Below are 23,222 nucleotides of genomic sequence, written 5' to 3'. Positions count from 1 at the left end.
TTGCCTAAATGAACATCAAGAGGTAAGACAGTAAAAACAATTTACTCCAACCAACCTGAATTATGAAGAAAATCTATGACTGCTTGATGATCAATGATCCATTTTGGCTCCCAATCACACATTATTCGGTACATTCATTATTAAAACCTACCTAGAGTTATTAAAATAAAAAAATGGACAGTTTATGTGACTTTTAACCTACATATTTTGAAAAGTAATTGTGAACATTTGCGCTCGGAAGCTTTTTTTTTTTTTTTTTTTAATAATCAGGACTTCGTTGAATACTGAAATGGCCACTGATACGCCAAAGTCCCCCACGCCTTCATTAAATGCCTTTTTTTTTTTTAAACATTGCCATGTGTTTATATTTATACAGATCGCTTTTAAACATGTAATTCTTAAGATTTTTGTACTTCGTTTATATTTGTGTGCATTTATTTTCGGCTGAACACTCGTTTATTCGTTTTTTTTTTTTTTAATGCATGACAATCGGCGCAGTCTCATTTTCCTCTATCAGGTGCGACCACTTTTCTCAACCAGACATTTGTTTATTGTGCCTTTTGCAATAATAATTGATCACATATGTAGTGTTGATGAATAAAGTAGAATATTGCATGAATTGACGCGCATTTTGACTTAACCAGGCCTCATGTTTTAGCCTCTAAAAAAATACGATTTGTATAATTGCTCGATTTTTTCCGTGTTTCTTCTATATTAGTAGTGTATGTTTATTTATTTTCGTCGTTGTAATGTCATTTTAAAGAGGACATGTTCATAAAACGACTGCAAATACTTAATGTCAGCAAAACAATGACGTTACACTCCGTCTTTTAGATATTGCAGTGTCGTTTTTAAAATAGGCCTGCTCAAGAAATAAATAAGAAGTGCGCTTACTGCAAGTGCTTCTGATATAAAACGTTATTAAAAATAGTAAAACACAATATGACTCGATGTAGGGCAAACCGTGTGTGAGCGGAGGATTTCTATGCGCTGTATTGCGTGCAATGTGTGTGGATTTTTTGCTGTATGTATATATATATATATATATATATATATATATATATATATATATATATATATATATATATATATATATATATATATATATATATATATATATATATACACGTATGTATATGTGTGTGTGTATATTTATATATATATATATATATATATATATATATATATATATATATATATATATATATATATATATATATATACACGTATGTATATGTGTGTGTGTATATTTATATATATATATATATATATATACATATATATAGATATATATATATATATACAGCAACAAATCCACTCACTGCACGCAATGTGTATGTGTGTGTATATATGTATGTATATATATATATATATGAGGTGTGGGTTGAGTGGCTGCACGGTCCAGCAACCAATGACCACCAAGGCACATAATCCATAGTCTCTCGAGACTGACGGAAGCCAACAAAAAAAAACAAAAAAAAATATATATATATATATATATACATACACACGTGTATATATATATATATATGTATATATATACGTATATATATTCTAAAGTTACATTCTCTGCATAAGTTATTTTAATTAGATAACGAAATCCCTCTGATGTGCATTATGCGCTATGTAGTCATTCATATATTTTAAGAGACCTCAAAAATGGTGGTGAAACCCCATATTTGCATTGTTTTATTTGTATTTATATTTAGAGGCTCAGTAAATTATGAAATATTGATGAACGTGGTGCGTGTATTTTCATGCCATATTTGCCTGGAAACAGAGGTCTATATATATATCTATATGTGAGTGTGTGTGTCACTGCTGACATCACTGGACCCATGTTGTTTGAGACACACCCTCGTCCATATAATTGACAATTATTGCATGAGAAGATTGATATTTTTTGGTCAGTTCGCATTGAAAAAAATCAACTCTAAATAAATAATGCACAATCAACGAACGAGGCCAAGATTTATTTTCGTAAATTGTGGTTTTAATATGACTTTTTTCTGTAAATAAATCATCGTTTTGCGTTGGTTTTGGCTTTTGATGAAGAGCGCTGCCTTTTTCTGGGGTGATGACTTTTTTTTGCAATCTTTTTTTTCCACGCAGGCCCTGTTATGAAACCAGTATCACATTGAAATGACATGCGTGGGTAAATGTAGATTTAAATCAATTGTAGCATCCAGTTTAATTCAAACAAGCATTTAAAACGATCGTGTTTTTATTTGGAAAAGCCTCATGGGAAAGGAAAAAAACCACCACATTTAATTAGGTGGTGTATAAAATAAAAAATTGCTGTACTCATTTTGCGTCCAGGCTGCAGAATTTAAAGGTGAGAGAAGAAATATGTATAAATACAAATACCTTCACTTAAATCAACGTACAAATGACAACGTAAGTGACAGGGCGTCAATGATGTTGCCCACGACCTGCGTGAACTCGCCAATCATCTGCCACAGGCGCTCCCCCATTGCGGCTGCCACCGTGCTCCAACGTGGACGGCGCCAAGGAGAGACCCCACGCTGCAAGCCAGCGCATGGACCACCGGCGTGACGTCTCAGCCGCAGTGTCATTTTATCGACGTCACCGAGCCTCCCCAATTTTGACGACGAGAGGGGCGAGTTCCGGGAGTTTCCGACAGGTAGTTTTCTCATCCTTCTTTTTCTCCTCCTCATTCAGGTCAGCCAACATTTGTCGGAAGTCATGCAGATGCTTTAGGAAGCCGAGCGGCTCCGTGACTCCGTGGAACGCCTCGGCCGTGGTAAGTGCGCCAGCGGTCCGATCTGTCGGGCAGCCGCGTCATCTCCGGGCATGACGGCCAGCCTGTGCGTCTCGAAGTCGCACAGGATCTCGTTCTTGTTCTCCAGCGCGGCTGCCAACTTGTACAAGTCGTCACTCGCCCGCTCCGCGTCCTTCTTGGCGACTTGCAGAGTCTCCATGGGGGCGAGGGCATCCACGCTCGGCCAGCCCTCCGCGCCACGCAGCAGCTCATCAAAGGCGCGCCTCTCTATCTCGTATGCTTCCTCAAGGGAGCAATAACGGTGGCCCCGGTTCTCGTCGGCGGTTGCGCAACAGCCGCAAATGAGCCTCAGGTCCGTGGCGCTGCTTCAGGTCTGTGGCGCAGAACATGTTGAGTGGCTGCACGGTGTGGTGAGCGCACAAGACCGTTTTGGGCGCCACTTTGAGGCGGGCGTACTTCTCTACGATGCCGCGGAGGGAGTAATTGGCTGTTGGCGCCGTTGTTCGAGCTCTCCTTGCGGCCGTTAGGCACTTAAACTGCGATCTGGATGAAGAAGAGCCCCGGGAAGATTCAAGGAGATCGTCCAGGCACTTCCGAAAGAAGCTGTCCGAACAGTGGAGGACGTGGGAGTCCTCGGAGAGCCTGCAGCAGATCGGGCACGTCAGCTCCTCTTCCAGCTGCTCCATGTTTGGCTCCTGTCAAAAAGCACACGCAAGGGGGAAAAAAAAAGTGGTTGTCACGTCGGAGCTACCCCATCGTGGAACTTTTTTTGCACGATCACGACGTGGAACGCCACGTAACAGTCAGCAAAATGAACTTTGAAAAATCAAAATGGACGCGCCAATGCAGAACCGAGATCGACATCGAGTTCCGAAAAGCACAGCCGTCGACGGACATTCACTGTCATGACGCCGCTGTTTCCGTGACACATTTAGGGGGCGCATAGTAACAAGCGGGGATTGGGGGGTGGTCGAGAGAGAGCGCTCACTCACCAGCTGCTGGCAGGATGCGCGCGCGCGCTGCAACGCATTATGGCGCTTGTTGCCGAGCAGACTTAACGTTTCTTCCGGGTTCAAATTCAACCCTTTGCGCACAGGACGCGCGGAAAATAAACCCTAACAAATACAAATCCATCTGTATTCAGGTAATGTCTAAAAATAATAACTTTTAAGCCAAACTGTACATGGAGTTATTTTTAATGAAAATTTACGTAACTATTTTGCGTTTTTACCTATGACTTTTGTTGACGGTTCCTAACATGACGTAAAAGGGCGGGAGGGGTTGTTGCCATGCAAAACGCCATAGCGTGGAAAAACTGTCAACTTGGGTTTTAAGACCCACTTTAGCGTTGTGCAGATTCTCATGCTGCCCTATTTCTGCCACTGCGTGCGTGATAATGTACGACATCGTGATGAAAGATGCAAATTGAACCAAGCAACACTTAAACGCTCAGATGTCACAATATTAGGCACACCTGCACCATGCAAACACAGCGGCAATCATAAATTAAGAATGCAATCTTTATTAGCAATGATTGTACTAGCAAAATGTTTAATAATGTATATGCCCCTGGTATTTTGCCCCTCTCAAGCAGTTAAGGTCACCAAAACATTTTAACCTGAAGTCAGTACGATGCAATGCTTTCAAACTAGAATAATAGTTTTGTTACATTCACTGTGCATATCATTTTATCAGTGTCGTCGATTTCTGTGCCCAAATTCTTAGGCTGGTTCTTTTGAAGGATCCTCATGATGTCTCCGTGGACCGGATAAACTATGGGGAACTTGGACAGGCCTCGCAACTTGACTGTCTTCTGTACCGCTGTACGATGATGGCGATGTGCTGCTGGTAGACGAGATGTTGAAGTTTAGAAGAAGACTGTTGCAATCCAAAGTAGCATCTAATATTAAAGACTGCATCATTAACTCAATAAATATCCCTGTGCCAGTGTCATTCAAAACGGTGCATTCTTGTTTTTGTAAATTCGTACTTACTGATGCAATCTTCATGTTAGAACATCTATGATAAAGAATTTGTATTTAATAAAGATTAAGTATTTGTCTCTTACTTCCAAGCTCACTCACTCACGCGTGGTTATATAACAGCTATATCCAATAGACATTGAGTCACGTGTGGGGTATTTTGACCCTGATTTTTTTTCTTCCCTTGTTTCCATGCCATCAGGAGCAACTGCCTATCGGTGCCACTGTGATTGGATGGGCGGTAGGTTGATGTAGTTCTTACCCCCGCCTTGCGGTAGCGCTGTGGTTTGAAATGGCTTCATTTAGGGATAGTCTCCGGAAGTGGTGCCGGGCGTTCTTTATTTGGAAGATGGCGGCGATGTTTACGTGTTGCCTGAATTGCTGCGGAGATGGAGGATCTGGACATATCCAACTTAAAGAAATGCCCACGGTTCAGTTAGACACTCATCGCATGGGTAAATTACATTTTCTCTTAACTACGTGGGTTTGTTTATAGGCATTAAATTTGTTCAGTGTGCGTGTTTTCCTCAGATACGAGCTTACTTGTTACTGGCTACAAGCAGTCATTAATTGATGCTTTCTCTTGCATCCCACCTTTTAAGCAATTTAAGACTTATATTGCCGTTTCTCATCATGTCTGTATTTGAATGTCTCAGTTTTGGCCTTGTCTGGGGCCTGTTTTCCGTTTTCATACATTGTGGCAGAAGTGAGGAACACATCTTTATTCCATGACTGTCTGCCAACAACAGAGACAATTCAACAAACATATCTCTCCACCCCTATCTGTATAGGCCTGCTGGGTGAGAGGCCTGGTACTGAGGTCCGCCACAGCTTTCAGTGTCGCCAGCTATTTGATTGTAAAATGATCCACTCATCTGATTTCTGTGCTGCCCTTCTATATTGGGGTCAAGGTTGTGCTGGAATCTATGGCGGCTGGCTGATTTTAAGTGAGAGGCCGGGTGCATTCGCAGGATACGTAGACCAACACTCAAAATCACACCTTTGGACAATTTACTGTATTTTTTAAAAGAAATATGGGAGGAAGCTGGAGAAGCGTCACACTCAAAATCCCATATATATATTCTTATATACATAAGAATAAGGTGGATACTTGTTTTTATTCCCCAAGGTCACAAATGGCACTGAGTTATTGCCCTATTTAACTCTTATCTTTTCATTCATTCATATTTATGGCTTTGAAGTCTTTTCTATACAACTAATTGTAATTGTCACTATGCTCCAAGGATTCTCCCTTTCCGGTGGTTCAACTTTTTCCATGCCAAACTGTCTCTGAAACTTACTGCTTAATTTGTCATTAGTTTTAAAAGCTATATATTTTGTATTGCAGGCACAGATGTTGTCATAGTGAAGAGTGGCCGGAGGATTTGTGGCACTGGAGCGTGTCTGGCCAACGCTCCTCTCCACCAGAACAAAAGTTATTTTGAATTCAAGATCCAGTCCACTGGTGAGCCTCAACTTCTGATGTCCAACAGTCACTTTACCAACAGTTTTACTCATTTAGAATTCTAAAGTTCAACTCTACACAGTCATTGTCTGATTTTTCTGTTTCTGACGTGCATGTGAATCCCTTCACTGCCAATCTGTGTGTGTTAAAAGGTGTGTGGGGAGTAGGCGTGGCCACGCTAAAAGCCAATCTCAATCAAGTGCCTTTAGGCAGAGACTTCAACAGCCTCGTCTTGAGACACGATGGCTGTGTGGTTTACAACGGTGAAGAGAAGAACCGCCTGCCTGCCAACAACCTTCCTCAGGAGGGCGACATTGTGGTGAGTGTCATATAGAGTAGTTTTTGTGGTTATGACAGAATGACAAATCTTGCCAAAAGTTAAAATTGTTTTTATCCATTTGAATTCATTCATAAAAAATAATAATTAAGAGAGCGTGCAGGATATATCAGTTTTACTTTCACTTTAAGGGCATGTGAGGCAGTGACCCACCTTATCCAGCAGAGGGCGCTGCATTTTAAAATTTAAGCTATACTAGAATATAGTATATACTATTATAGATATCGTAACTATATCTTTGTAAGCTTATATGACCATACCTTTCCAATACAGCACATAATAAATTATGCTGCCAAATTAAATGTGTATGTTGTTGGGTTTTTTCCCCCACCCACATTTTTTTTCACACTTTCTCAATGCATGAATGCAGTAATTTTGAACATGGTACCGAATGCCTATCTTAATATGTCATCCGCAGGGCATCACATATGATCATGTGGAGATGAACTTGTATCTGAATGGAAAGGACATGCATTGTCCCGCATCGGGGATAAGAGGCACCGTGTACCCCATCGTTTACGGTAAGTGCATTTGATTACAACGTCACTTGAGCACACGATCACACATATTTTAGGATTCAATATTGTGAGCGTTAGGGAGAATGTGCTATTTAACCAAAAAGTTGTCAAATAGTGGTGTGCTGAATCAAGAGAGCTTTAGCTGAGCACTCTTACCAAAATAAAATAACTGATGCTCTGAAGTTATCCCTCCCAATGTATGTTTTTGTTTGATGTTCCAGTGGATGACAGTGCCATCTTAGACTGCCAGTTCAGTGACTTCTACCACACGCCTCCTCAAGGATTCGAGAAGATCCTTTTTGAACAGCAAATCTTCTAAATCAGCACCTTTCTCGTACTCGTCCTCGTCTTTGCATCCTGTATCATATATAATGTTTTGATTGTAATTGGTGGATTATCTCTGACCGATCCCTCCCCGTCTCTCCCGAATGATCATTCAAGGATGTCGATTTGTTATGGTTACTCACATATACAAAGGCTTTTAATAGAGGGGAGAATGATGCAGTCAGTATTTTCATGATCAGTTGTATCACTTCAACTAAAGCCTCCTTGTTGTCCATTCCGGACTCCTAAGAGTGGATGCTTCAAGGATCGGAAGCCATTTCTTTATAATGTGTAATGGTTTAAAAATGCCTGCACTGACCTGTAATTATATTTATTTTATTCACTTATCAAACTTCAAATGATCTTGATCGCTTTTGCGTTGTCTGAATTCATGAGGTTCAGGTTGAGGATGGCGATTTTTTTTTTTTTTTTTTGCTGCGTTTGGAACTGACAGAAAAAACATTAAGATTGGAATGACGAGTCATTTCTCCAGACACCTCCTGAGCCCCTCCTCCTTCGATGTATATCTTGAAATCTTTTATGACGTATTTATTCTTAAATATGAATGTTATCAGAAGCCGTGACGCTTGGCTCCGATAATGAAATGCTGTATGGTTCATATTGTTGGAGGTTTGCTGCTAACGTTTCCAGCTACGTACTTGTCTTTGTTTGCACTAACCATGTGATTGATTGTACAAGCAAATCCAAATACTGTTGTTGATTAAACATTTGTCTGCAGGAATCATTAGTTGTTGTTTTTTTAATTGATTCATAGCTGGGAAAGGCTTTCTATACACATTTATGTTCATATTTTTGTATGATTTTGATTGACTGCTTAACTAATACAAATGTTTTTTTATTATCAAAAGCAAAAATAATTTAATATTTGGATCACAAATATAGCATTTCGACGCTCCCAAAAATAAAATCTTGGCGGCTACAAAGCAAGATTGCCTATTTTTCAATATTTTATAGGGCAGTCCTCTGTTCTAAGATGGCCGACCAATGCCGACGCTCATCAGTAACTCCGCCTACTTTTCCACGTGACATATGACATCACTTACCCACCCATCTCCACTCAAACCCAGCAGCAGCAAGCCCGCGACCCCGCCCACTTTTGCTAAGTGACTTGTGACGTCACCGTCCGCCCTGCACTCCGGAGCCCAGCAGCAGCAGCACCCGCAGGAGCAGGAGTAGCAGCAGCACCACCAGGACACGAGCTGCCGTGCCTGAGTCACATCGCTCAAGAAGGATATCCCGAAAGCCGGAGTAACGGAAGAGAACTCCCACCCCCCCCATCCCGCCTCTACACTCACGCACACAGCCATGGCAGACAACGCCGGCTTGGAAAATCACCGCATCAAGAGCTTTAAGAACAAGGGGCGCGATGTCGAGGTGAGCCGGCGAGTCTGTGCGACGACCGTGGGTCATTTGGGTCGTTTTCGAGTGGCTCTCTTTGGGCCTCTCTCAAAGAAGGAGGAGGTACAGCAGCAGCACCAGGAGTAGCACCCCGGCCCCTGCTACAGCTCCAAGTGAGCTAACCTTGGTTAGCATTTGAAGTCCGCTGTCAAAAGTCCTTGTTGATTTACAATTTGGACAATTCCACGCATTTCTACCGATTAGGATTATCGTTGCTGAGATCGTAGTATTGCTCTTGAGTGGATACGGCGACATGTTTGAGTGGAATGATCAAATGTAGGTTTAACTATTAGAGCTAGCTGTCAGTGGCGGCTAATTGCTGGCTAGTCGGCTGGACACCGGTGGTTTGCTGGAAGGGCGGGCCTGGGCCGGTGGAATGATCCTTATGATCGCCCTTTTATTGCATTCCGACCACTTTATTAACATACTTGCATCCATTTGTCGCGGGTGCTATTTGAACTGCAAACACTTAGTTGGTTTTAAAGCAAATGACAAGCGCCACTCCTGAGCTTGCCAGGTGAGCTAGCTAAAGCAAGCCTCGGGATTAAGCATTAATCACATGTGACGCTACGGTTACATTCACGCGCATGTTTCTCTGTATTCAACACTGTCAATGGTTATGGGGGCAGATCTTTTAAAGACGATTGTATCATTCTCATTGAAAGTATAAAACATAAGATTTTAGATGGACCTTTTTTATTCGTCATTTTCCAAAGGCTGAGAAAAGAATCAGACAATATATAGTCATGATGAACCTAAAATAATTATACAAAAGGACTCACTTTCACAAATAATGGTCAAAAAAGAGCCAAAGCGAGTTCGCAGATGGTTGTCAGATGATGTGATTTAAACAAACACTTCACGTGCTGTTGAAATACTCAGGAATGAATAAATATAATATAATAAATATAATTTGGTACAGACTAATCGGTAATTTTTTCTTCTTTCTTTCAAATATCAGCATTGGAACGTGAAGAATTGCTATTTTGAAATTTAGATTTTAGCTAGGGTGCGTGTTCTACGCTATCAGTAAATGTCTATAGTGGTGAGGTGAATAATGCAAAAAGCAGTGAAAGACTTAAAACAGCAGTTCAATGCTTTAAGTAGTTATAACAAATGTGTTTTTATACGATGACATTCATACAGGCATATGCAGTCATTCTATGAAACAGCGACAGATACATACTGTGCATACAGCTAGCTACTGTGTTCAAAATAGTAAGCCTTTTCCAAGATAAAACTTGATTTCGCAATAATGAATAGGATTCATCAAAAGTACAATCTTTGCAAAGAAATTGCACCATTCCCGCTGCTTCCTGATCTATTAGTAATCCTGAGATAATCCTCGTGCAGCACAATGCGTATAAAACCCGCCTTCAACCAATCCACTCAGCCCCAAACTTCCAGTTCAATGTCCAGTCAGTGCTTGTTTTGAATCTGTTTGGGAGTCGGTGCAACAAGCACATGGCTGCTTTGGAAGAAGGACCTTGCCAATGCATTCTTGATGCTATTTCAGGCATCCTGGATGTCTAGCTTCTCTTGAGCAGCATGTTTGCTTTACTCTTATGTTTTGGGGGTCTTTGCACAACAGTTCCTTGGAATCTGTTTGTAGAATTGCGACAACAGGCCAGATTGACACAGCCCTGATTTAAACAGATGACTCAGGATTACTAATATTGTCTTTAATTTATTTTAGGATTATCTGACCCTACATTTATATACACAATCTATGAGGTGATGGTAACACTCGGGTTTGATGTTTGGTTGGCCCTCGTTGCATTGAAAATTGTCTTGCACGCCTTGGGAGCTTGTTACGCTGCTAGTTTTACAAACATGCAGAAGAAGTTGAATCTGGGACTACAAGAGCATTGAGTGCTGAGCTTCTTAAGATTCTAGCTTCCACTCAGGAATAAAGAACACAGAAGAATGAGTGTGTATAACATGTACAACCGATGTGCTGCTTTTCATTTCAATGCTCGCATCGAATATTGTGCTCATGCGCTTGTATTAAACCACTGGAGGAGACTTGCTGGGTCAATGCCACAATAACATCAGCTATTGTTTAAATGAATGTGGAAGTATTTGTCAACTTCTGAAATGATCAGAAGAATCACTGCAATAGTTTGGATTTTATGAACTAGCGTGTTTGTCAGTATGATTTACTAAGCGAGGTTGGAATGTTGTTAGGCATGACTGCAACTTGGCGCCGGTAGCTTTTTTATGTCATCATTTAGCTCGTTAGATTCGCAGGTAGCGAGATTGAAATGTTTTCTCTACCAACTGGCGTCACACCAACAGTTCCCATAGAAATAAATCACTGGTTTCGCTTTACCTGTGCCTCCCACATTTCACGCAAAGGATCATGGGATGTATGAATATGGTGTGCTTTATTTCCTCTTTAGTGCCATTCGAATGAGACGGAACTATTCCTCCTTACCCCTGAATTCAAAGTAGTACCCTAGACTCATAAAGGTACTAGTTTTAGGTTCTGGCCAATCCAAGTTTCAAGCACAAATCAATAATACAAATGATATAAACGACTGCTGGTTTCTGATTGGTTTGTCATCCACCCACATGCTAACGTTAGCGTACCTGTTGGTGCTGCAGTCTCATCATGCTCCATAGTCTCCATGTTGCTGTAGGAGTTGGTTTTCTTGCTGCCCATACTCTCCTATGGTCTAAAAATGTGACCGCATGCAGTTAAGTAGATTAAGCACACTCACTCTCCTCCATTGTTGTTTTTGTCAGTGTTTTGTTGTGACTGATGAGCTCAGTGTGGTTTGGTTTTAATCAGTTTTAAAGTGGGGAAAAAAATCGATCAAAGAGAACTTTGAGTTGTGACACTAATTGTTTTTCGTTGTCCACTTATCCCCATCATTTCATTTAGTCTCATTATGTGTTTGTTGGCCAGCAGTGGTTTGCGGGGCGACACCTTTGTCGCCTCCAGAGTTTCGACTGAGGTCGTTATGCAAGAGGCTATTTGGGAAAGCAACATGAACCCTTTGAAAGAGTCACAAGATCTCAAACGGCAAACGTCAACAGATGCTCAAATACAGCAATTACTCCAACTAGTCTCTCCTCACTTCTGTGCTATAATGAGCGCTGACTCCAAGGTGTTTTTGTTTGTTCACTGATCATTATAAACATGGACTCACAAGAATCCTAAAACCATGCCGTTTATCCACATTCACTTTAAATGATATTCCTTTTGCATGGCTGAAGGTACAATAAACCAGTCGCTGAACTTATAAGTCTTGGCTTCATATAACTTTGTGTTCAATTATGAAAGTCCACATTTCACAATTAACCTTGTGAGCTAATTGATCATCATCCTCTCTGTCGTCCTGGTTTCTGTGACATCTTTGGTGTAAGGGTGATGCAGAGCGCTTCCTTTTCAGTTGAGCTCACTTCTTGGGGGCAAGTTATCCTAATGAAAGTGCGATATAATTAAAGTTTTATTGACTCTTATTCCCCCCCTTCTTACAGACTATGCGAAGGCATCGGAATGAGGTGACAGTGGAGTTGAGAAAGGTAAGACGCACACACACATGACCAAATAAGGTAAATCTTTACATAAACATCTCCAAGGTGCTTTTTAAAGCCACTGAGCTGAGAGTGTTTGCATACATAGCAAATATTGGTATTTTGTCGGGTTTTTTTTTTTCTTGACGACTATTAAAACTGTTGGCAAACATCTTTGCTACCCCTTGAACAAACTCTCGACGAAGAATCAACATTGAGGCTGTGCGTGAACCCTCGCTAACCTTTGCTGCTCAGTGAGATACACGCTTAATAGTAATTGGTACTGCAACACCGATGTGTCGAAGCATGTGTCGAGCTCATCAGTAAGATGTTAACGCGCCTATCACTTTAAGAAAGTCATGCGAATGATGCAGCCCATCTCTACCTGTCACTGAGACGCCGAACTTTATAAGGAAGTGCATCTGTCAACGGATTGCAGCTCTGCCAAAAGAATCGCACATCTTGCGAAGCATCTTTCTTCCCTTCCATCCACTTTAATCGGGAGTCCCTAAGAAGAAGTAACTTGCTCCGCGTGGGGCCATTTTGATTCTCAAAGTGGCAAAGAAGTTGTTTTCATTTTTGTTTCATTCTGTTCCTCGCGGTGTCTGCTAGATCAAGATTAAAATCCATTTCAAAGTAATTCTTAGTTCGAATTCAACATTTTTGGAAGATTAAATGTCACTTTTATTCCTCTGAGCTGTCTCTCCTACATTATAAAAGAACATCAGCATTAAGGCTGACGCACAGTGCACGTCACAAATACATCTGGAACAAAGACAGATAGCCTACAACTTCCTCATGGTGTCTTTATTAATAACAAAATATATTTAACTCCATTTTATTAGGCTGCTTATTTTTTTAAACATCAAGCTGTCATGCATCGGATCAGCCATTTTAGAATTTTATTATGAACCATCCTAATTTTGTACCAAACTGAAAGGTTTGCAAAGAAAACGTTTAGATGTAATATATTTAATTCCATGTTTTGGTGCAGAAGTGTGTGGGCGCTCTGTTTAATTGCAATCAAAATAAATGGCAGCCGGGTGTTTGTGTCAGTAAGCACTTGTACGATTAGCGGGCGTGTGGGGCTCACGGGTAAAAAGCAGCAACGTTAGCACGTCATGGCCTAGCGGTGCTGAGTTGCTCTGGCGTCTAGCACATTCCATAGAGCCGGATCGGGTCAGGACCAAAACAGTGCAGTAGGCTGATTAGTCATCGCTGACGCACAGCGGCGTGATGCACAAGAATGTAGGCCAAGGGAATCTCTTCAAGAGAGAGAGAGCGAGAGCACATTCACAGTCTATGTGTCTTGACTCCCTGTCAGTAACGATGCAGACTCATATTTTTGGAACTTCTAACTGTGAAGACACTTGAACCCCCTCCGAAACAAAAGGAATACTTTCATGAGGATGGCCTGCATTCACTGGGCTTTAAAGAATTCATGAATGCATTAACGCCTTCCGCCCCCACTCATCCTTTCATGACTTCTGTCTCGTTCCCAGAACAAACGAGACGAGCACCTACTGAAGAAGAGAAACGTCCCACAGGAGGAGAGTCTGGAGGACTCTGACGTGGATTCAGACTTCAAAGGGGTAAATAGTGGCCTATCATCCTGCATTGTCTCCTGAAGCAATTGAGGCAAATGGACTGCACTGATTGATTCCGTGTCTACCGGTTTGCTGTCCAAAGATAAATATTAAGGACTGTGACATCTTTCTACACCATACAAAAAAGGAAACAGTGGTTTACAACATACACATTTTCATCACCCCATTAAAAAAAAAAACTTTTGAATATGATGTGCCCACTCACCAATCAAGACATTTTTTTCTTCCGATTCACATATATATTTCAAGCTGAAGCAGATGACTAAAAGTTGAAAGCCAGCAGTCCAAATTAAAATTTTAAAGGGTTGAATAACTTCAAAAAAAAGAAACTCTCCCTAAAAACAAATGGCAATATTTATTTAGCTTTGCCATTTTATGCTAGCTCTGGCAAGTTTGACCTGGTTTCCTTCACATCTGTTACGACCCTTCCTCGTGATGGGAACGGTCTAACGTAGTGGTGGAGCATGGGAATCATTTGACCTTGATGTTTTTGAATATAGCCTTAACCCACATTTTTTAGCGTCAACATCCCTGCGCTTGTATCTCATTTTATCCTCCTTTGTTTTTGCAGCAAAATATTACGCTTGGTGCCATCTTACTGGTAAGAGCTACCCTAACGTAATGGCAAATATACACGTGAGACGCCTTAGCTGTTTGTCAGTGATGCCCGACTTCCTTTTCTCTCGCTTTCAGAATGCCACCAGTGACAATGCGGTTATCCAGCTCAGCGCCGTGCAGGCGGCCAGGTGACAAATTCCCACACACACACAAGTGCCAATACATGTTGTGATCCCAGTTCATTTTTTAACGTGTGTTTCTCATCCGTCAGAAAATTGCTCTCCAGCGACAGAAACCCCCCAATTGACGACTTGATAAAGTCCGGTATCCTGCCTGCTTTAGTCAATTGCCTGGAACGAGACGACAAGTGAGTTCGAAACACTGAAGTCAACGTGAGCTATTTGTGTGCATCTGTGAGTGTTGAGGAAATGCAGCAGCCAGTTGGCAGGACCGAGCCAAATATAACAGCATTCTTGCCTTTCGGAGGTCCAGAATTCCCAGGACCCCCGTGTCCGCCGTGGATGAGCGGATGAATAACTGGATTGAAGGAATTTGGAGGAGGAGTGACATGTTAGCATGAAGTACCCGTTGGTGTTACTTTCCACAGACCAGTGATTCTCAAATATATAAAAATGGCAGTTTTATAGACAAACGATCGTCTTTATTGCCATTGTGGCTAGTTGGAGGGGGCAAGAAATATTTGGTTCTCCCTTGGGGGGGCATAGCAGAAAATAATTGAGAAGCACTGCTTTAGACAATGCTTGTTTGCATATCACATCACTCTTTCGGGATGCTTGTCCGCCTCCTGTTTCTCAAAATAAATGTTTCTGTTGCTGTCCCACAGCCCCTCTCTTCAGTTCGAGGCAGCTTGGGCCCTGACCAACATTGCCTCTGGGACGTCAGCGCAGACTCAAGCCGTGGTTGAATCCAGTAAGTTGACCTGACCACCACTCAGTGTTCCCCAGCTATTTGTGTTTGCTGCAGACTTCCCAGCAAGCATTTGTTTTAGCGTTATTTTATCTAGACTTAAGAATTTGCTATAAACCGATAAATATTAACGCTTTATTTTCTATTTATTTACAAATGATCACTTAAACAACATTGCTAGGTAATCACAATGCCGCATCACTGGGATGCTATTTTTACAACAACTTCTGTGGTACTTGGGGACTTCCATGAACACCCTGTTACAGCCAAAGATGAGGTCACAGAATTCGGAAGAATCAATTCATTGACTGCTGCTCCCTAGTATTTCTTTCTGCTTGATTTTGCTCTTTTAATTTTGACTGCTGCACTATGTGGTTAATGTGTTGTCATTAAGTGCTCAAGGATGATGCTTGTGTGTCTTCAGATGCAGTGCCGCTGTTCCTGCGACTGCTCCGCTCGCCTCATCAGAACGTATGCGAACAAGCTGTTTGGGCTTTGGGAAACATTATAGGTCAGTAGATTGTCTGTGCACTTATTTATTAGCGTATAAAAGGCACCCCTTAGTTTTTTGAGAAGATTAAAGGCTTTTAAGTGCGCCTTATAGTGCAGAAAATACGGTACTGAAATAATTGCCGCTTCATGTGAAAAAATGGCGTGTACTTTTCATTGGAAAATGGAAACTTATTTCTCGTGCCTTAATACCTTGTCTGTCTGTGACTGGGCCAAAAATATTTGAAATACCCCCTTGAAATAGCCATTGTTGTACCTTTTGCCGGTCCAGGTGATGGGCCACAGTGCAGGGATTATGTCATCTCCCTGGGCGTGGTAAAACCACTGCTCTCCTTCATTGACCCCTCCATCCCCATCACCTTCCTGCGCAACGTCACGTGGGTCATCGTCAACCTCTGCCGCAATAAGGACCCGCCCCCGCCCATGGAAACAGTGCAAGAGGTAAAATGCTTGAATGAGTCACATCGAGATTCTCTGTCTTTTTGAAGCATTGTCGCCTGGCACTTGACAGCTACTTCATCTTTGTTGTTTTCTTCTCCTGACTCGGCCTTGTTTTGACTTCATATTTTGATGCAACGACCCCCCCTCCCTCGTTCAGCTCTCATCTAAACTGCTTTTCACTCTCTCTCTCTCTCAATCCCACACAGATTTTGCCTGCCCTCTGTGTGCTAATCCATCACACAGATATAAATGTAAGTATCAAACAAAAAGTAGTTCCATTCCAAAATCCTGATTGTATCACGTTTCCTGACTTACAATTGTTTGGTGATATGAGCTGTCATTTATTTATTTAATTGTTGATTTGTTTTTTTCATCTCGTTTTTCTTTGTCTGACCTGTGAGTTCAAACTTGATAAATCGAGCAACCTACTGAATTTTCGAACGGTCACACCTGAACTCGTATGAATTTCCAAATGCCCATAGTGAAAACAAACTGTGCAGCTACATTAACAATGATTACATTTTATTTTCATTTCCAATTAATTATTAGGCATTTATTTGCAATATCCTTTATCCTCTGCATATAACAACTAATATTAGTGCTGCCCTAATGAGCTAAGGGAGGTGAGTTCAAGGCAGGGTACATCCAGCTGCGATATGATTGGCTGTTGCTTCCAGGCAGGACTGCATGTGCTTAGAAGTCAGGTTTAATCCATAAAGCTGGTAGAAGCAATACGTATATTCCATCTGTCTGTCTTTTACTGCCTCCATGTGGCCAATGCAGACTAGAAAGAGAAGCATTCAATTGACGCCATGTGACAAAAACAGTTTCATTGTTTTTTTTTCTATTTATGTCATACATTTGTTTTTATTACAATAAATGACATTCAATTCAATGATCACTTTTAGGAGTTCTGGATGGTCGATAGGTGTGCAAGGGTCAATTACCAACACAATGTGTTTACGATCGTCCAGTCCGACGAGTTCAGCAGACTTCTGGGTGTGCTCCTGGCATCATGTGTTGTTAACATTTTGTCCATTTAGATCCTCGTTGACACAGTGTGGGCGTTGTCCTACCTAACGGACGGTGGCAATGAGCAGATCCAGATGGTCATTGACTCTGGTGTCGTTCCACTTCTTGTGCCTCTCCTCAGTCACCAGGAAGTGAAAGTGCAGGTGAGACTCCATGAATGAATCTGTTTGATAATACGATACCTAAATATTGCCTTTTCCATGTCTTAACATGTAGACTGCAGCTCTGCGAGCAGTCGGGAATATCGTAACCGGCACTGACGAGCAGACGCAAGTCGTTCTCAACTGCGAGGTCCTCAGATACTTCCCCAACTTGCTCACACACCCTAAAGAAAAGATCAATAAGGTACTACAAGCACGGACACAACAGATATGAGCTTTTTATTTTAAAGAAAGTTTTGACTTGACTTCCACTTTAAGTGTTGGAATCCTTGTGGAATCAAATACAATACAATACAGCTCTTTTTTATTTTTTTTAAACTATCCACAGTTAGCTATATAGGCACGTATTTGATTATAATATTACTGTTCTAATTTCTTATAAAATATGGCTTGTTTTGATGGCTATTTTTCTAACCCGGAAGTAAGGCTCCCAGTTCACTAAAACTCGTAGCTACCCTTGAGGTGCGTTCAATTACCACAAACAAAGGAAGACATCTCAAAATTATTTAAAAATAAAAATCATTCAAAGCACCAAAGAGGAATGACTGGTACGTGAGCAAATTGCAGTGGGTATGTGGCAATGTTTTATAATAGCCACTGAATCAAGGCCAGACTCAATAATGGACGCTGACACTGATTTTATAAATAACTCAAAATGGCAGTCACATGCTCCATGGTATGTAGTTCTTGTGTATTATGTATGAAAAATTGTTTGAACTTGGAATTGTTCTTTTTTTTGTATGTGATTTGTAGGAAGCAGTGTGGTTCTTGTCCAACATTACAGCTGGGAACCAGCAACAGGTCCAAGCTGTGATCGATGCAGGACTCATCCCCATGATCATTCACCAACTTGCCAAGGTCTCCTCTTTTTTTTTTTATTCCATATTTCTTCAGGGTTATTTCTATATTGTACCACGACAACCTGTGTGATAGAAATAACCTTGCCACGTACGTCTTAGTGACAGCCTGACTCTCCACAGGGCGACTTTGGCACTCAAAAGGAGGCTGCGTGGGCCATCAGCAACCTCACGATCAGTGGAAGGAAAGACCAGGTGAGTTGTTATGGGAGAGGCATGCACGGTGTTAGTCATTTGAATTATGAATTTTAATTTGGTCTATAACCAAGCTTGCAACTGTATTTTTTAATAAATTATTGTTCAAGGAGCACGTTATAGGTGATGTTGACTGACCTTCTACTCTTGTAAGCAAATAAGCTGTGACTATTATGGCTGCTGTGTTTTGTGTAGGTGGAGTACCTGGTAGAGAAGAATGTCATCCCTCCCTTCTGTAACCTGATGTTGGTGAAGGACCCCCAGGTTGTGCAGGTTGTTCTGGACGGCCTCAAGAACATCCTCATCATGGCGGGCGACGAAGCCAGCACCATCGCCGAGATCATCGAAGAGTGTGGTGGTGCGTGGTGTGCTGCGGCATTTTGTTTTGTGTTACTTTGCTTTCTTCAGCCCTTTCTCTCTCCATTTCTCAGGTTTGGAGAAGATCGAAAGCTTGCAGCAACATGAAAACGAGGACATCTACAAACTAGCCTTCGAGATTATCGATCAGTACTTTTCAGGAGATGACGTAAGTTCACGCAAAGTCTCCGGAATCCACAGATATAAGACCCAAGTTCACCGTGGCTCTCCCCTACCCCTTTTTAGATCGATGAAGATTCCAGCTTGATCCCGGAAAGCACTCAAGGAGGAACCTTCAACTTTGACCCTCCTTCCAACATGCAAGCAAAGGAGTTTAATTTCTGAAAAGAGAAGAAAAAAACAAAAGCCAGGATGTTTGCTTCAACCAGCTGCACGGGTACTCTATAATCTCCACCCCCTTCCCCATGATGACATGCATCCATTTCGCCTCAAATCTGGCACCCTGATACCGAACGATTGACTTCAACGTGGATACTCACAGTCACTGATGGATTTATGGCCCCCACCACCACTTCTGCACTGTGGGGGTTGTATTTAGCATTTTTGTAATGGGTCACTCCTTGCCACCATCTGCCAGCCTGCATCCCAAGAAGGATTTTTTTGCTTCGACATATCACACAACGCAGAAAAACGGCAAGGCCAAAACAGCGTCAGTGGCAACGTTTGATCGCCAAAATGTTCACGAGCACATTTAAGTTGGTAGTCTCCCTCACTGACACACAAAGACACATATACACATTTGGACAATTAGTGTGCACACTTCTTTTGGAAGCCGTCATATCACAAATGGGAGAGAAATACTGCTGTTTTGTTTTGATGCCCTCCCTTTGGCACACACCCACTATTCGGGTCATAAAGTTGAACCCCCAGGCACCTGGCCCGCCCCTCCAAGTAATGATTAGCCATAATTAACTACGGATATATCCCCTCACCCTCGCTCCCCACTCCACTGAGGGTGAAAGGGCTCCAATGACAGCAGACAGACTTGACCGGACGGACTTCATGATGTCACTTTTTTTTTTTTTTTTATGTGACTTTAATTGAATTATTCAGCGGTGTGTACTAAAGTCCTTTTCCACAAAAGTGAAGTAACTGCCATTTTTATTTTTTCATGTTTAATTAAAACTGAACTAGCTGCTAAGAAGGACTTGGCAGAGTAAGAAAAGAGGTAACTGGGAAGTGCAGAAACTTTGTGACCACTGTAGCGTCTCCTCCCGCGGACTGGTCTGCACTGGACGTCCTATTTGCTCATGATTCCCCTGTAATGTGAAAATCTAAGTTGTTGGTGGTGGGGGGCCGCAGGGGAGGTGGGGATTATATCATAATTTGCTAAATCTGGGCTGAATTGAATATTTGATATATATGAATTGAATTTTTTTTCGTATTTTTTTTTTGTAAGTTTCAGTTCATGATGTGGTTACTTCTGGTAGGATCTTCCAGTTGCGTTTTGTTTGGACCTTCACCCTATTTTAATCTTATGAGCATAGGGCGGACTGTTAGGACCACTGGAGGAAAGGAAATTTTTGAGGAAAAAGTCACCCGAATTACAAGAAATGGGAGAAAAAAGCGACAAGAAAAAAGTTGGAATATCACGAGAAAAGAAAAAAAAAACGTGTAAAGTTTCACATTAAGTTAAAATGTTATGCGGAAAAAGTTGTACAAATTTTGTAGTGGTGCATTTTGTGGTACTTTTTACTAGTAAAATTGTCTTTATTCTCATAGCTTTTAGCATTACGTTTTTCTTGTTTGAGGACAATTGTTTTGCCAACTAAATATTTTTAGGTTTAAATTTATGAGCAGAAAAGTCAAAATGACAAATAATAATTGTGAAATGTGGACTTCTTAATAGGATAACTACTCTACTAAATTCTTAAACTATGAGGTGATGCTGTTAAATTGAAAGAAATTAGGATAAAGATGTAATGCAGCCAAAATTGAGTTAGTTATTGTAATAAAAGTCCTATTTTTTCATAATACAACTTTTTCATATCAAAATTCTGTCATATTCTCTTAATACAAAAATTACAACATTTTTGTAATTGTCTTCCTGGTATGATAACATTGTAGCTTCTAAAAGAATGTAAAATTATCCAAAATGTATTCTGAAGAGAATGTAATGCTGCGGTAATGGAGTAAAAATGCTACGTGGGAAAAAAAAGCCAATTTATTTTCGCTATGTTGAACTTTTTCAAAAAGCTGTTTTTCATAGCGTTGCGAGTTTTTCCGTATAACATTCCATTTGGAGAATAAAGTTGCAATATTAGAAAACAAAAGTAAAGAGTTACTAGAAGTGGTCTGAATGTAGTATTGGGGAAAATTAGTGAAGTGACACAACCAAAAAAATAAATATATATATGTTGCAATATTATGAGGGGGGGGGGGTCACAAGAAATGTTCGCTTATGTTAAAAGAAAATCCTGAGAAATTCATAGTATTACAACAATATATGAATGTTGTGCAAAAATTGTATATACACGTATATATGCAATGTTTTTCCCCACGCAACAGTACAGCTTTTTCAAAGAAAAGTGACATTTGTCCGTATCAAATCGCTTTATTCTCATAACATTTTCATCATAGTCATGTTTTGACATTGTTTATATTTTTGAAGACTCACAACCGAGACTTTTTTTTTGTTTTTTTTAAAGATAGTATTATTTAGTTTATTTTCAGTGTGGCCTCGTTTGTTTACAGGCTTTTTTGTTCACTGACAAAAATGAAACCGAAACTTCGGGGAAAGGAAGGTGCACCTTCACAGTACTTTTCAACACTCTTGGCTTGTATAAAAAATGTGATGTGTATCTCTCTTTGCCGTTCTATTTACACACACATAAATATATATATATATATATATATATATATATATATATATATATATATATATATATATATATATATATATATATATACATATATATATATATATATATAGCCTGTAAAAAGCTGCTGCAGCTGACACTCTTTGGAAGGACGACAACAATGATGACCTCGCTGTCGAGCCTTCCCCCCCCCCTCTTTTTTTGTTGAAGCAATATTTCTGTTTTTATTTTTGACTTGCATATGTATTGTGATGACATGCTGGTTTTTAATAATCAGAACACTTTTATTCATCCCCCCCCCACCTCCTTAGTGCTTTCGGGCTGATGATGTGCTGTTTCCCGAGACTTTAAATGCTCCCCTGGTCTGTTGGTAACTACTGAGAGGGCGTATTCACGATTTGGGGGGGGGGCGTGCTAGTTTATAACGGAACAAAAATTCTAGAGTGAGGGTGTACAGTCGTCATGCATTAGCAGACTAGACCGAGCCACTTTAAAGATTTACAATTATGTTTGTCTTGTACCCGCATTGGATACAAGCTTATGTTTGTTGCAAGATTTTTACTTGCTCTTGAAAGAAAAAAATAACGTGTTTTAAATGAATACTAGAAGTAAAGCAACAGACAGCATTTTGGCCTCTGATTGTTTGTATCTTTTTATAAATTTTAGATTGAACTTTCTTCTCTCTTTAAGGTGGCTCATTGATGCTTTCAACTCCTGTGCATATTAAAGACAAATATGAGTTGGAAAAAAAAAAGTCACGGTGCCTTTTGTTTTTGTCATTTTGTTGATTTAAAACTAATAGTTGGTGAAGGTGTGGGAAAGTTCAAGCAAAATGGCTGCTCTCCGTTAATCCTTTACAAACTTGAACTGAAAATGGGTGAATTAATTTAGTGTTGCAAGTTTAAAAATATGCCTTTTCTTTATTTTCTGTAGGTGCAGCGCTCCACACTTTGAAAATCTTTGTAATGGAGTAATTAACACGCCAGATGTTATACCTGTACACACTTTGGTTGCCATGGAGATGCAAACACAGTTTTACATGTTTGCCCCCTCCCACCACCACAAGCCATCTTCGCCACGTAACCTCATTCAGGGGGATTTTTCATAGCATTTCTTCTCATGGCACCCTCAGGACATGACCTGTCTTTCTGATCCGAAGCAAAATAAAAACCTGCTGTTCAAGCCGATGGGTCATTCAGCGCTCGCAAGTGTGGTGATTTGCATGTGAAGGAAAAAAATAATAAATTGAAGTAAAGGTTAAATACAGTGGATGGTGAAGGGGAAAAGGCATGTTAAGTAGAAATACGAGAATGGAATTGCGTGTTATGGCTGAGAGGTCAAATGAAAAATTGTGGAATGATAATAAATTATGGGAAATTACATACAATGACTGGGAATGAGCTGAACATGGAGTTGGAATGCTTAGA

The 23,222-nt window shown here is 40.7% G+C and overlaps 3 protein-coding genes and 1 long non-coding RNA gene across 4 annotated transcripts; 3 read left to right on the top strand and 1 right to left on the bottom strand.

Annotated features, from left to right (window-relative positions):
- Positions 1-1,559: 1,559 nt before the first annotated feature.
- Positions 1,560-4,677, top strand: LOC148393976 (uncharacterized). The gene is made up of 2 exons (XR_015860063.1): positions 1,560-3,887; positions 4,469-4,677. It is a non-coding gene; the product is annotated as an uncharacterized LOC148393976 (long non-coding RNA).
- Positions 1,972-3,900, bottom strand: trim13 (tripartite motif containing 13). Its single transcript, XM_088383757.1, is given in 6 exon segments — positions 1,972-2,604; positions 2,606-2,788; positions 2,790-2,813; positions 2,815-3,122; positions 3,124-3,438; positions 3,736-3,900. Coding segments are annotated over 5 exon segments (1,047 nt in total). The 5' UTR covers positions 3,430-3,438; positions 3,736-3,900; the 3' UTR covers positions 1,972-2,378.
- A 342-nt stretch (positions 4,678-5,019) lies between the features above and the next one.
- On the top strand, positions 5,020-8,111 carry spryd7b (SPRY domain containing 7b). The gene is made up of 5 exons (XM_088383892.1): positions 5,020-5,180; positions 6,074-6,190; positions 6,343-6,509; positions 6,946-7,048; positions 7,267-8,111. Exons 1-5 carry the CDS (start codon positions 5,075-5,077, stop codon positions 7,362-7,364), a joined length of 591 nt encoding a protein of 196 aa, XP_088240018.1. The 5' UTR covers positions 5,020-5,074; the 3' UTR covers positions 7,365-8,111.
- Positions 8,112-8,482: 371 nt separating this feature from the next.
- On the top strand, positions 8,483-22,989 carry LOC148393974 (importin subunit alpha-4). The gene is made up of 17 exons (XM_088383216.1): positions 8,483-8,764; positions 12,275-12,319; positions 13,813-13,902; positions 14,489-14,518; positions 14,611-14,663; positions 14,747-14,842; positions 15,320-15,405; positions 15,827-15,913; positions 16,184-16,353; positions 16,560-16,604; positions 17,397-17,528; positions 17,602-17,730; positions 18,300-18,404; positions 18,527-18,598; positions 18,794-18,956; positions 19,030-19,124; positions 19,202-22,989. The coding sequence occupies exons 1-17, from the start codon at positions 8,696-8,698 to the stop codon at positions 19,298-19,300; spliced, it is 1,566 nt and encodes a 521-aa protein (XP_088239342.1). The 5' UTR covers positions 8,483-8,695; the 3' UTR covers positions 19,301-22,989.
- The last annotated feature ends 233 nt before the right edge of the window (positions 22,990-23,222 follow it).

Source organism: Syngnathus floridae, chromosome 8 (assembly GCF_059516105.1).
Source record: "Syngnathus floridae isolate MCC-2025c chromosome 8, RoL_Sflo_1.0, whole genome shotgun sequence".
Taxonomy (NCBI): domain Eukaryota; kingdom Metazoa; phylum Chordata; class Actinopteri; order Syngnathiformes; family Syngnathidae; genus Syngnathus; species Syngnathus floridae.
The sequence above is the reverse complement of the archived record's forward strand: the minus strand, read 5'-3'. Positions and strand labels throughout refer to the sequence as shown.

Bases quoted from the DNA above. Each gene is read 5' to 3' on its own strand.
- spryd7b (XM_088383892.1), top strand. From the start codon at position 5,075: ATGGCGGCGATGTTTACGTGTTGCCTGAATTGCTGCGGAGATGGAGGA. The intron at 6,191-6,342 runs GTGAGCCTCAAC...GTGTGTTAAAAG, and splicing joins ATTCAAGATCCAGTCCACTG to GTGTGTGGGGAGTAGGCGTG. The intron at 7,049-7,266 runs GTAAGTGCATTT...TTGATGTTCCAG, and splicing joins CGTGTACCCCATCGTTTACG to TGGATGACAGTGCCATCTTA.
- LOC148393974 (XM_088383216.1), top strand. From the start codon at position 8,696: ATGGCAGACAACGCCGGCTTGGAAAATCACCGCATCAAGAGCTTTAAG. The intron at 15,914-16,183 runs GTCAGTAGATTG...TTGCCGGTCCAG, and splicing joins GGCTTTGGGAAACATTATAG to GTGATGGGCCACAGTGCAGG. The intron at 17,529-17,601 runs GTGAGACTCCAT...CTTAACATGTAG, and splicing joins ACCAGGAAGTGAAAGTGCAG to ACTGCAGCTCTGCGAGCAGT.